Source organism: Vicia villosa, linkage group LG4 (genome assembly GCF_029867415.1).
Source record: "Vicia villosa cultivar HV-30 ecotype Madison, WI linkage group LG4, Vvil1.0, whole genome shotgun sequence".
Classification (NCBI taxonomy): domain Eukaryota; kingdom Viridiplantae; phylum Streptophyta; class Magnoliopsida; order Fabales; family Fabaceae; genus Vicia; species Vicia villosa.
This window is the reverse complement of record NC_081183.1, coordinates 105,624,026-105,635,236: the sequence shown is the minus strand read 5'-3', so window position 1 is coordinate 105,635,236 and position 11,211 is coordinate 105,624,026. Positions and strand designations below refer to the sequence as shown.

Below are 11,211 nucleotides of genomic sequence, written 5' to 3'. Positions count from 1 at the left end.
GAGTCGATCCCGTCCCCTCTGAGTCACCCAATGCTTTTTCAACCAAACGCTCCACAATTATTGCTTGTTAAATTAATAACCCAATTAAAATAAATATAAAACACATGGATTAATAAGAAAGTCAAAAACAAAATCAGAACCGGGCCCACTACTGTGCGTAGCATCCAATCAAGCGTGGGGAGAGAGAGAGTGGAAAAGTTGACCGTCAAATAGGAGCACACCATGCACAGAGAGAGGAAGTAAAAGCTTTGATCGGTCAATCATGAAAAAGCATGTCTGGTCCAACGTTTCAGATTCACTGTTATTCTTCTTCTTCCCTATACCTGCGGATCTTGTTGCGGCTTTAGATGCAGTTTTACCTGCGGATTTTCCCGCGTTTTTTTCCTCCATCATAGCAACATTTTGAAACCTGCATAAATCAAAACACACCAAAGACAAGGCTGCCCATTTCTACTATTTAGGACCTTAGGAATCTAATGGTGTCATCCTCGTCCCTTAAAAACCTCTGAAAATATGAAAACGAAGGGGATCTTCGTTTATGCCCTAATAATGGTGTAATCCGGTCTAGGCATCAAAAATACACGAAATCGATCCCGAGCCCTCCTATAGGTCTCCAGGAACTCAAACATATGAACTAATCTTGTTAAAACTCACAAATAAGCATTATGCGAAATTTAGAATTATGGATGAACATGTGTAACGTGGATCATGGGTTCTATGCATTATGGTACATTATAAACCATGTAAACTCACCATATGATACCTTAAGAAGAAGATTGAATGATTGGGAAGCCTTGAAAACCTCTTGAACCAGGAATATGAAAATTGCACCTTTCTTGGAAATTTTTCCTTTGAAACCCTAGTGCTTTGGCTCTCCAAATTCGTCCCCTCTGTTTTGAATGTCTTTTTGTATTTATAAGGATTGGAATTAGGGTTTTTCATGGCTTGAGATTGAAGCAATTAGGTGATGTGGAAATTGAAAAAGATTTTGAATGAAATCTTTCTATTTTGATCACCATTATATTTCATGCATGTTTTGCTTTTGATCATGGCCATTGGATGAGATATGATATGATTAAATCAAGGAAAAAGTTTGGTATATCTCTTAATATAATTATTTCATGATTATATTTGATTTTATTTGGATTTTAATGAATAAAATCCCATATAAATAAATTAATATCACAAAAATAATAATATTTGGCCAATAGACTCCTTATGGGCTTTAAATCACGTGGATAGTTTGAAATTATAGGCCCATTTAGTTAAAAACTCAAAATTCTCCACTTTGCCTTTTGTGCATTTCCTCAAAATCGCCCAACTTGTGCAAGCCATAACTCTCTCAATGTTTATCATATGGAGATGTTCTAGGACTTTTTGGAAAGCCCAAGATGTCTTCTTCAAGCCACTTTGGAACATATTTTTCATTTGGATATTTAATCTTGATGATATTGCTCCTGACAAAAATCAGCTTTTGCGATCTTCTAGAAGGACCTGTAATGTATTGACTCATATCTCTCAAATGAAGCATTTTTGGCCTTGGCTTGTGAGAGACAAAGTTGTAGATAATTAAATTTACTTCAAATTTAGCTTTGTATGAGAAATTTCTGATGTTCCATGTGGAAGTTATGGCTGGTCAAAGTTCAGTTGACTTTAAGTCAAAAACCCTAATTTAGAAACTTTAGGTTTTGTTGATTTCTGAACTTTCCTTGACGAATCATGATCAATTCTTGATCAAATGAATAATGGTACTTGAAAATGAGGATGTTGACAAAAAATCAGGAATTTTGACTGTACTTTGACCACAATTGACTTTTAGGTCAAACTAGTCGCCTGTTGACTTTCCGAGCTGTTTTGTGAATCAAAAGCTTGCAATATAGTGGGCAAATTTTGGGGTATGACAGCTTTGTCTTTTGAAAAGTCTTGTTCCTCATTAAAACCAATCACATTTGTTGTTTATGTAAAATAAATCAGGTTGTGCCTCAACATATGTCATTCATCCCTAAGGCTAGGTTCCACATGGATAATGGAGAGGAGGACAAAGGTCAAAATGAGTCGTATCACTCACGGTGATGATCAAAGTCAGTCGTGATTGTAGGTTTTGACCGGAAACTGAGAGTTCTTTAATTTTTTTTGAAGATAAACCACATGACATCCAATTAACTTACCTTAGAATCTCCTATCAGAGTCACCTCAACATATCCCATCAAGGGTCATAATAGCAACAACCATATAGGAAATGGAGATCATACTTAAAGCGTCTTATGACAAAGTTATAATCCAACCATGCCCAGATTCAATCCGTAGGAAATCAGGTCACCCATTCCTCAGGCATTAAGACGAGTTAAGAGATGGACACGCTTTAGAGGTACAATAGATCATGGATGACCGACCCATATAAACTATCAAATGACAATAACTTCTAGGATCTTTTTGACATATATCCCCCGAAACAATTATCCACAAACAAGAATTTATAACCTCTAATTCATAAAATTTGATTATAAAGTATAAACAACAACCCAAACTTAGATAAACTATCTTCTAAAATTTTAAATCACATACTTACGGTCATCATTGACTTAATTGTCATAAGTGTTTGCAAGTACACTCCACTACTTGATGTATCCCCTAAGGATTTCCTAAATCACAAGAAAACTATTAGTTTATTATTTGGGTTAAATATGTTTGTGGTCCTCCTAAATATCTCAAATTTTGTTTTTAGTCCCTCAAAATATTTCTTTCAAAGAATGATCCTCATAAAAAATTTCATTCAAACTTTTGGTCCTCTAACAACTTAGCGAAGGTTTCTACAATTTAATGATAGAATTATCGATGGTTTTAGCGACGATTTAACGACAATTTTAATATTAAGAAACAAAAGTGTGGATGAAAATTTTTAAGAGGATCATTCTATTAAAAAAAACTATTTTGAAGAATTAAAAACAAAATTTTAGATATTTAAGAAGACCAAGCACATATTTATTTTGTTCTCATTCCAGATATTATTTGTCAAAATGGCCCCTAAAAAATGTGAACAATACTTGTTGAAGAATTCATCCTCTTAAATAGATCTAACTATCTCTAATGATTAATCTCCAACTTCCAACATAAGGATACATTTGGCAACCAACAAAACAAAACAATGGTCATGTTCCTCCTAGGTTAAATGCATCTTCTATTATTATTATATGATTCAAAAACATTAGCTCTTGTTTTGTTGCATCCATGCATCTCCCTCATGCCCCTTTGAGGATCTTTCCTTGATTTTCACGCCCATGCTTTCGGTTTCATCTTTGTTACGTATACTTCTTCTATTGGTCCTCTACAATTTTGGTTGTTAAGAAAAATGAAATATTATACGGTTGAAACTTGTTCTTGATTATTATTATTATAGTATTGATTTTTTGTAGAAATGAACATGATTGTGAAACATATCAAGGCCCACAAACAATGTGTGAAAGATTGAAATTAAATACAATCACTTTCACGTTTAAAATCTTGGAATGGTATTGGTGTATTATATTAAAGAAAAAGGTTCCTTTTAGATATTTGTTGTTGAATGATGTAACCTAATCCAACCTAACCAACCAACCAAATTCTTAGATCATTATACCAAGGAAAAAATTGTAAAATATCTATTTTTTTTCCTTTTGTTGGTGAAGGAAATATTTCGTACAAGACTTTTTAAGTTTTTCGAGTGAAAACGTGTCTGGTGTATGACATAACGTCAACTCAGATGGTTACATTTAATTATTTATTTTTTTCTGACGTTTCAGTTGTATATTGTGTCTGGTGTCTGTGTTAGTGTTTTATAGATCGAAAAATTTGAATATTTCACAATCAAAAAGTAGGTGGGAGCTAGCATGACCAATAATATGAGCCATATTGTGAAGTTGACAAATGAAAGCATCACAATGAAAATTCCACTGGTTGATTTTGGTTCCCTAACTTTAAGGGAAACCAACTTTTGATTTGTACTATTTCTTGTAGTTAGTGTTTTTATTTTTGTCATTTTTAATGACCCCATTATTCATTGTCTCCTTGTTTGTTAGAGTGAGACAAGATTGGCACCGACCTCATCAATTTTTTTGGCTGTGGTTTCTTGAATGATCTATTGTTTTCTGTGTGACAGGAATCAAAGGGTTGATTCTGAGGTTGAAATAGAAGATTTTTGCACACTAACTGTTTGTCCTATTGACTCATTGGATTTTATTTTAAGTACATAGTCCTAAAAATGGTATGTTATTAAAGCATCTTGACTCTATAAGGCTATTCTAGCATTTATTTAACTTGGCTTTTTCTCAATATAAACTTTTGATTTTGATACCTATAATTGATTATTTGACAGTGTAGTTTCAACTTGCAACTTGCAAGAGATTGTTGGTGTTTATATAGAAATTGAAATTCTTTCTATAGAAGAGTCTTAAGGAGGGTGAACAATTATAGGATTCTTAAGGATAAGGATAGTGGTAGACAGAAAAGAAAACTTATGGAGGAAATAACTTCGACGGTTTCGGTGCCATTTCCACTTGGGAATTTAATATCAAAAGAGTCAGCAGTGACAACACAAATGGAAATATCTAGTTTAAAGCTTATGGCAAATACTGCAACTGTATTGATATTAAATCCTGCTTCCGTCGAGGATTGTCAATCGTTTTCTGTTGGAAGTGAAGAGGACGTCGACATGTATATTAGTCCACAACAAAACCAAATATCAGTGTCTTTGGAGGTTAAGGAGAATCAAGTTGGAGCTGAAGTGGTCTCTGAAATGGTTCATGAAAGTGACACTAGCGGAAGCTATGAAGATGAGTTCAAAATACATAACGATTTTCAGCGTGTACATAATCCATCCTCTCAGTCTGCAATTTTGAGGACTAATTTGCCTGAAATGAACACACCGAATACTATCATGGTTGATGATGATATCAATGATATGTCTAGTTTGAACGAGACGACGAAGAACCTGGCTTCTGTTGTGACAAACTGCGAGAGTGAAGGTGGAAGTAAATCAGATGGTCCTGATTCAAAGCCGATTGCTGCTGTTCATGAGACGCTAGAGAAGCAAACAAGCACAACAAGCTGTGATAATGGTTTGGAATTGGGAGAAACTCCTCTTTATGGTTTCTCATCAGTTATTGGAATGAGACAAGAGATGGAAGATGCTATTGTTATTAAGCCTCAACTTTTTCAAGTACCTTCTATGTTGCTAATGGAGGACCAAGTGAATGAAAACACAAAACACTTACTGGCACACTTTTTTGGTGTCTATGACGGACATGGAGGAAGTCAGGTATAACTTAAAATCCTTCCGTTATTTTTTAATTGTCACTTTGTAGAAATTTTTTATTCCTATTTACTTATCGTTTTCAAAGTTCAATGCAACATTAACTATTGTTTTGTTAATAATATCCTTATCTCTTGAAACAACGACTAAAATGGAACGGATCGAGTATACAATTTGTGTGTATAGTTGAAGTTGATTAATTGCATTTACCGATATTGTGATGGCTTCATAGGTTGCCAATTACTGCCAGAAACATCTTCATTCGGTTTTGGTTGAGGAGATAGAAGCTGCGGAATCCAGTTTATCCGAAAATAATGAAAAAGACAATCGGCAGGACCGATGGAAGAAAGTACTCACCAATTGCTTTCAAAAAGTAGACGATAAGATTGTAGGAATTGATGAAGCTAATCGTGAAAAAAGCGGTAATGATGGATCTGAGTCAACTACCGAAGAAACTCTTGCTCCCGAGACTGTTGGATCCACTGCACTGGTTGCAATTTTGACTCGAACCCACATAATAGTCGCGAATTGTGGGGATTCACGAGCGGTCTTGTGTCGAGGAAAAGAAGCACTGCCATTGTCTACTGACCATAAAGTAAGGAATTTGTTCTTTGTTTCACAGTTTGTGTGCTGGATTTAGAAGCTTAAGTGATCTGATTCAAGAAACTTTGTTTCCTGTTTGCAGCCTAATAGAGAGGGTGAATGGGAAAGGATAGAAGCCGCCGGAGGAAAGATCATACAATGGAATGGATACCGAGTTCTCGGTGTTTTGGCAGTGTCAAGGTCAATTGGTATGTGTTTATTGCATTGTTTCTGAATTATCAGTACACATTCATACAGTTACAAAGTTTATTATAAATTCTGAATCATTATATTTAGAAACACATCCAAAAGTTTTCCAGAAAATCTATGTATAATGCAATGAATCTGTAAATTTGTCCCTTGATTACTTCCATAGATTTGGAAGGATGCTGAGTGCTTTTTCTTATTGCTTATCATTCATATTTAGCTTCAATATCTAATACTGACACCTCTAGAAAAAGACGTGTCTGTGTGTCTTATCAGTGTTTGTGTCTGAAACCGATACCGATACTTGTGATTATTCAATTTAGTTTAATTTATTCATTTTTTCAAGTTATTACCAGTGTCACGTGTCAGTATCGGTGTCGAATTTCTGGTGTCCGTGCTTCATAGGCTTCTACTAACAAGTCATCTTTATTGAAGTATAATTTAGCTTCTTGTTCATCACCAGGTGACAAATACTTGAAACCATGGATAATACCAGATCCAGAAGTCACAATTGCCCTCCGAGAAAAAAACGACGAATGTCTTATTCTAGCGAGTGATGGTTTATGGGATGTAATGACAAATGAAGAAGCCTGCGAGATTGCTCGAAAGCGAATCCTTATTTGGCATAAGAAGAACGGAACCAATGTCTCAACCGGACAAAGCGACGGAGTTAATCCTGCAGCTCAGTATGCAGCAGAGTATCTATCAAAACTTGCTCTTCAAAGAGGAAGCAAAGATAACATCTCAGTTATTGTTATAGACTTGAAACCTCAAAGAAATATCAAGAGAAAAGCATAAAATAGATGCTCCTCAATTAAAATATTTATAGCTATATTAATATTTTTTTTTACAAGTATGGTGGCAAATTTATTTAGCCCTTTAGTTTTTTCATAAGGGTTATTTTTTTACTATATTTTTAATGATGTAAAGTTTTTATGTTAGCTATAGTTTTAAATTTTAAGCAAGGAAAATGTATAAATGCATGTAATTTTCATTTTTTAAATTTGTATTATTGTATTTCAAAATTTAATAGTTGAATTGAAGGTTGCAAATTTGCACATACTACAATTACTTGTAGTTTAAGTAATGTCTAAATGGATTGCCTTATGATGAAAATTTCAATCTCAAGCAACATAGTAAAAGAATTCAAATACAAAGGATCTTTCGAATAGAAAATTAGAATTCATTCATATAATTTTTGAGCACCAAAAACACAAACATCTATTTCGTTTATAGTTTACAGTTACAAACCACTGCCTCAGTACAGACGATACTCCGGCTTCACGTAAAAGACTAACTCATTGTGTTCATATAGTGAACAAAATTTAAATTAGATTAACTTTTTACTTTTAAGTCCAAAATCGGAACAAAAAATGTTTTATATGTTTGCAAGTGTAGACCCTGCATTGGAGAAATAGTCCGAAAGATCCACATGTAAGTCGTCATACATGTTCACAAAAGGATGCCTCTGAAATTTAGATCGAAAAATAAATCAGTACACTGTAAGAATTACTATTTACTAATTTAGTAAGATGTATGCATACCAATAGGTTTCGAGCCGATGGTCTGTCCCTTGGATTTTTCTGTAAACTGACACAGAAAAGATTGACATAGGATCAGAAGCCTCATTATATCAACATAATTTAGATACTAAAAGTATAGTTAATTTCTTACCATGCTGAGATAAACGAGCAAAATTCGGGTGAACATTCATCAGAAGGAGCACTTGGTGAAGGATTTTCGACAATGGCTTCGATAAGCTGAAACAAATTTTCCCATCCCTCGCTATTATCTGGTGGTGTATATGGAAATCTCCCCGTTGCACACTTAAGCAACATCAATCCCAAGCTCCATATATCACTTTTGTAATTGTAACCTTGTTGGCTTCCATCGATTCTTTCCGGCTGTAAAAGCATGATCGACAAAAATCATATTCAGGGAAACGGTATCATATATAGGACCTGTTTGGGTTGACTTATTTAAGCATATCTACTACTATATACTCCTGTAAGACTTTTTGATAGAGTTTATAGAAAAAACTTATAACTTAAGAAAACATTTTGAATTTATTTTATCTTCTGTTATTGAAATAGCAATGCATAAGCACTTATAATAAATATAATAAACGCTTATGTAAGTTATTTATCCAAACAAGACCATAGATGGTAAGATGAAAAACGATAAATTTACTCACAGACATATAGTTGTATGTACCGATGAAAGTATTTGCTTGACCAGAAGTAGTTTCCATGATTATACTGACACCGAAATCGGTAATCTTTACTTCCCCTCTATGATTTATAAGTATATTAGAAGGTTTCAAGTCCCTATGAATAATGTGTTTCTCATGGTGAAGATACATCAAACCCTTTAGCACCTACATAGTAAAACCAAAACACGAATGCAATGAAGTCTAGTTAGGCACGTGGAAAATCAAGGTATAGGTCTAAGGCCGAAGTACACGAAACCGAACATTGAAATTGTCCCACTTCCTTACCTGCTTACAAATGGCGGCAAGAAACGGTTCTGGAATCGTTATAACTTTGTTTAACAGATCCTCTAAGGAGCCTCCATCCATGTACTCTAAGATGATTGATATCGTGCCATTATCGTAGATCGATTGGTAACAAACAACAACGTAAGGACATTGCGCTGATTGATTGATTTTTAGCTCTTGTGCTATTTGTCTGCATGTAGAACCCTCAAGATTCATTTGAATTTGCTGATTCCAAAGAATACTTTGTAAGTAACAAACGAATAAAGTGAATCAAAACAAGTTATATATGAAGAAAGCTGCAAGTATAGATATACCTTTAATGCAAAAAACTGATTAGTCCATTTGTGTTGAACCAATTGGACTATCCCTCCATTTCCCTTTCCAATCACTTTGATTGTATCAATCTCTGCCAAAGTTATCTGATTGTCTATTGGCTTTATTGGTGGTTGCTAAAATTAACACAAACACCAAATTCAAATGCAAAATCATCAAAATTCAGCATGCAATTTGATCTCAGACCAAAGACACGAACACCAGACACACCTTCAATTTGAAGTATCAGTGCTAATAATACATGTAGTCCTAGACAGAGTCATTTTAAGTGTTTGGAGACCTTGTGTAAGTAAGACTCGATTCATTAAAACAGTTAAAGGCCCTATTTAACCACAAATTTTGGACCCTGTGCGGTAAAACCTGCTTTGCACACTCTCAAAGACGGCCCTGGCCCTAGACTCAAACCTCCACAACTTCATTGTACCAATAAACGACCATGGTCGCGTGCTACAACTGATTATAACTATATAAGAATGAAATTTTGCATGGAAATCTTTAAACTAAGTTATGTAAATTCAAATGCAGTCACTCATATGAGAAATTCTGATTAAAACATTATGCAGAGCTCCCAAACACTCAAAAATGAAAAGAAAAAAAAATCCAATTAGATCTATTTATATATTAGCTCATGAAAATGATTGGTGTCCAAATATAATACTACTCAACACTTTTGTCTTTTACTATAAGGAAGAAACCCCAAATAACCCTTTTACAAAAAATCATTTTTTATACAACAAACAAACAGTACTTTATTCTAGTTTGGAAACCTTAAAAAAAGTTAATTTCAGAAAATCCAAGAAACCCCTTATTCTCAAAGAAGGCAAGAAACAAATGAGAGAGAAATATGTTACAGTTTCAACTTCACTCTGAGAGACAATTCTAACTCCATCCTTATTAACAAGTAAGTTTCCATCTTTAAAAGTGCCACTTTGAGTCCTACAAAATCAACTCCAATTAGCACAAAACAAAAGCAATTATTAAGCTCATTAAAATAATTGATTATAGTGAAAGATCACTCACAAGAATTTTGCAAAAGAAGCTTGATTGGATGCAGGAACAGTGAGTTTGAGATTTGGATCTAAGCATCCTTTCTTCATGATTGTTTGGATTCTATGCTCTAATGTGAGAGGTAGAAGGTTATAGAGAAAATGTTTATGGGACTAACAATAGTATGTATAGATTATTTAGACTATTTTATGTTTGAATAAATGAATGGTTTTGTTTATTGTAGTTTAAAGGTTAGTGGAAGTAAAATATATTTGTAATAGATTGGTATGAAGAGTCAACCTTGACTATTGGAGAAAAAGGAACAAGTTTGAAGACGAACAAGACTTAGTATTGACTTTTCAAATAGGTTCTTACCAACTACTAGTACACCCTTGCCTTTATCCTTGTGTTTCCACGTGCAATGCAAATGTACAATATAAATATTTTCATTTGTCTCATGGAAATATATATAAAAAACTCATGCACAAAATGTCTGGTTCAATGATGAAAATCACTAAAGAAGATTGAGGTGAAACTTTATAAGTTTGAGTTGAATAGTAAGTTTGAGTTGGATCGTAGTTAAGCCTGACTCGAGGTCACATTTATATTTGAGAGTCCGTTGTAACTATCTATGAATTGTCCGGTGTGAATGAGCTCATATGGCTCAGAGCGAAGGGGAGGTGTGCTCCAATGCAGTGTTGTGTGAGGAGATCTGCATGTGCGGTAAGGCAATAAGCACTTTGAAAAGATTGAGCCTTTATGAAGTGGGTTGGTCTTTTGGGTCGTTGGCCCTTTAAATTAGTGTTTCTTATGTAGAGGAAAAAATAACCTAAGTCAAGTTAGGTTTGTTAATTCTAAGTCTTCCTTACAAAAAAGTTAAAACCTAAATCTAACATATAACTTGTCATAGACGTATTTTTAAGTTTGAGTTTAACCTTTTTGAAGGTTTGATTGGTCTGTTATACTTAAAAACCTATTTCGTTTGAACATATATAAATAAGAAATTCAACTAATGTTTAAATAGACTAAAAAATTAAAATATCAATGAGATTAAAATTTTGTTTGCATTGACCTATATAAGCTTATCTAGTATCATAAGTGTACTCGCTAAAAGTACAAATGTTGGACAATCTCTATTGAATATGGGCTGTTAGAGGTTTTAGGATTGTTATGGTATTGAGAGTTATCTCATGTGAGGTGAGAAACTATTCTATTTGTATATTTCTATGTGTTATTAGATATCCCCATAATATTATGATACTGATGTATTTATAGCCCAAGAGTCTGAATCGAGTCTCCCTAGGATATAACAACCACC

At 33.9% G+C, this 11,211-nt stretch overlaps 2 protein-coding genes across 3 annotated transcripts; one reads left to right on the top strand and one right to left on the bottom strand.

Annotated features, from left to right (window-relative positions):
* Positions 1-3,762: 3,762 nt before the first annotated feature.
* On the top strand, positions 3,763-7,080 carry LOC131599428 (protein phosphatase 2C 77-like). 2 transcript variants are annotated; one of them, XM_058871780.1, is made up of 5 exons: positions 3,763-4,240; positions 4,357-5,293; positions 5,520-5,882; positions 5,973-6,078; positions 6,540-7,080. In XM_058871780.1, exons 2-5 carry the CDS (start codon positions 4,493-4,495, stop codon positions 6,872-6,874), a joined length of 1,605 nt encoding a protein of 534 aa, XP_058727763.1. In that variant the 5' UTR covers positions 3,763-4,240; positions 4,357-4,492; the 3' UTR covers positions 6,875-7,080. The 2 variants fall into 2 exon arrangements, with proteins under 2 accessions (XP_058727763.1, XP_058727764.1); XM_058871781.1 differs by having other exon boundaries at positions 3,764-4,240; positions 4,352-5,293.
* Positions 7,081-7,263: 183 nt separating this feature from the next.
* Positions 7,264-10,155, bottom strand: LOC131599427 (mitogen-activated protein kinase kinase 2-like). Its single transcript, XM_058871779.1, has 8 exons — positions 9,927-10,155; positions 9,758-9,842; positions 8,888-9,022; positions 8,574-8,798; positions 8,271-8,453; positions 7,751-7,980; positions 7,621-7,666; positions 7,264-7,544 (listed from the first exon to the last, which is right to left on the bottom strand). The coding sequence occupies exons 1-8, from the start codon at positions 10,001-10,003 to the stop codon at positions 7,455-7,457; spliced, it is 1,071 nt and encodes a 356-aa protein (XP_058727762.1). The 5' UTR covers positions 10,004-10,155; the 3' UTR covers positions 7,264-7,454.
* Between the last annotated feature and the right edge of the window lie 1,056 nt (positions 10,156-11,211).

What these genes read in the sequence shown, in the direction of transcription:
- LOC131599428 (XM_058871780.1), top strand. Translation starts at nt 4,493, where the DNA reads ATGGAGGAAATAACTTCGACGGTTTCGGTGCCATTTCCACTTGGGAAT. An exon ending in CATTGTCTACTGACCATAAA is followed by an intron (nt 5,883 to 5,972) that starts GTAAGGAATTTG and finishes TCCTGTTTGCAG; the next exon opens with CCTAATAGAGAGGGTGAATG. An exon ending in GGCAGTGTCAAGGTCAATTG is followed by an intron (nt 6,079 to 6,539) that starts GTATGTGTTTAT and finishes GTTCATCACCAG; the next exon opens with GTGACAAATACTTGAAACCA.
- LOC131599427 (XM_058871779.1), bottom strand. Translation starts at nt 10,003, where the DNA reads ATGAAGAAAGGATGCTTAGATCCAAATCTCAAACTCACTGTTCCTGCA. An exon ending in GTACATACAACTATATGTCT is followed by an intron (nt 7,981 to 8,270) that starts GTGAGTAAATTT and finishes ATGCTTTTACAG; the next exon opens with CCGGAAAGAATCGATGGAAG. An exon ending in TGCTCGTTTATCTCAGCATG is followed by an intron (nt 7,667 to 7,750) that starts GTAAGAAATTAA and finishes TTTCTGTGTCAG; the next exon opens with TTTACAGAAAAATCCAAGGG.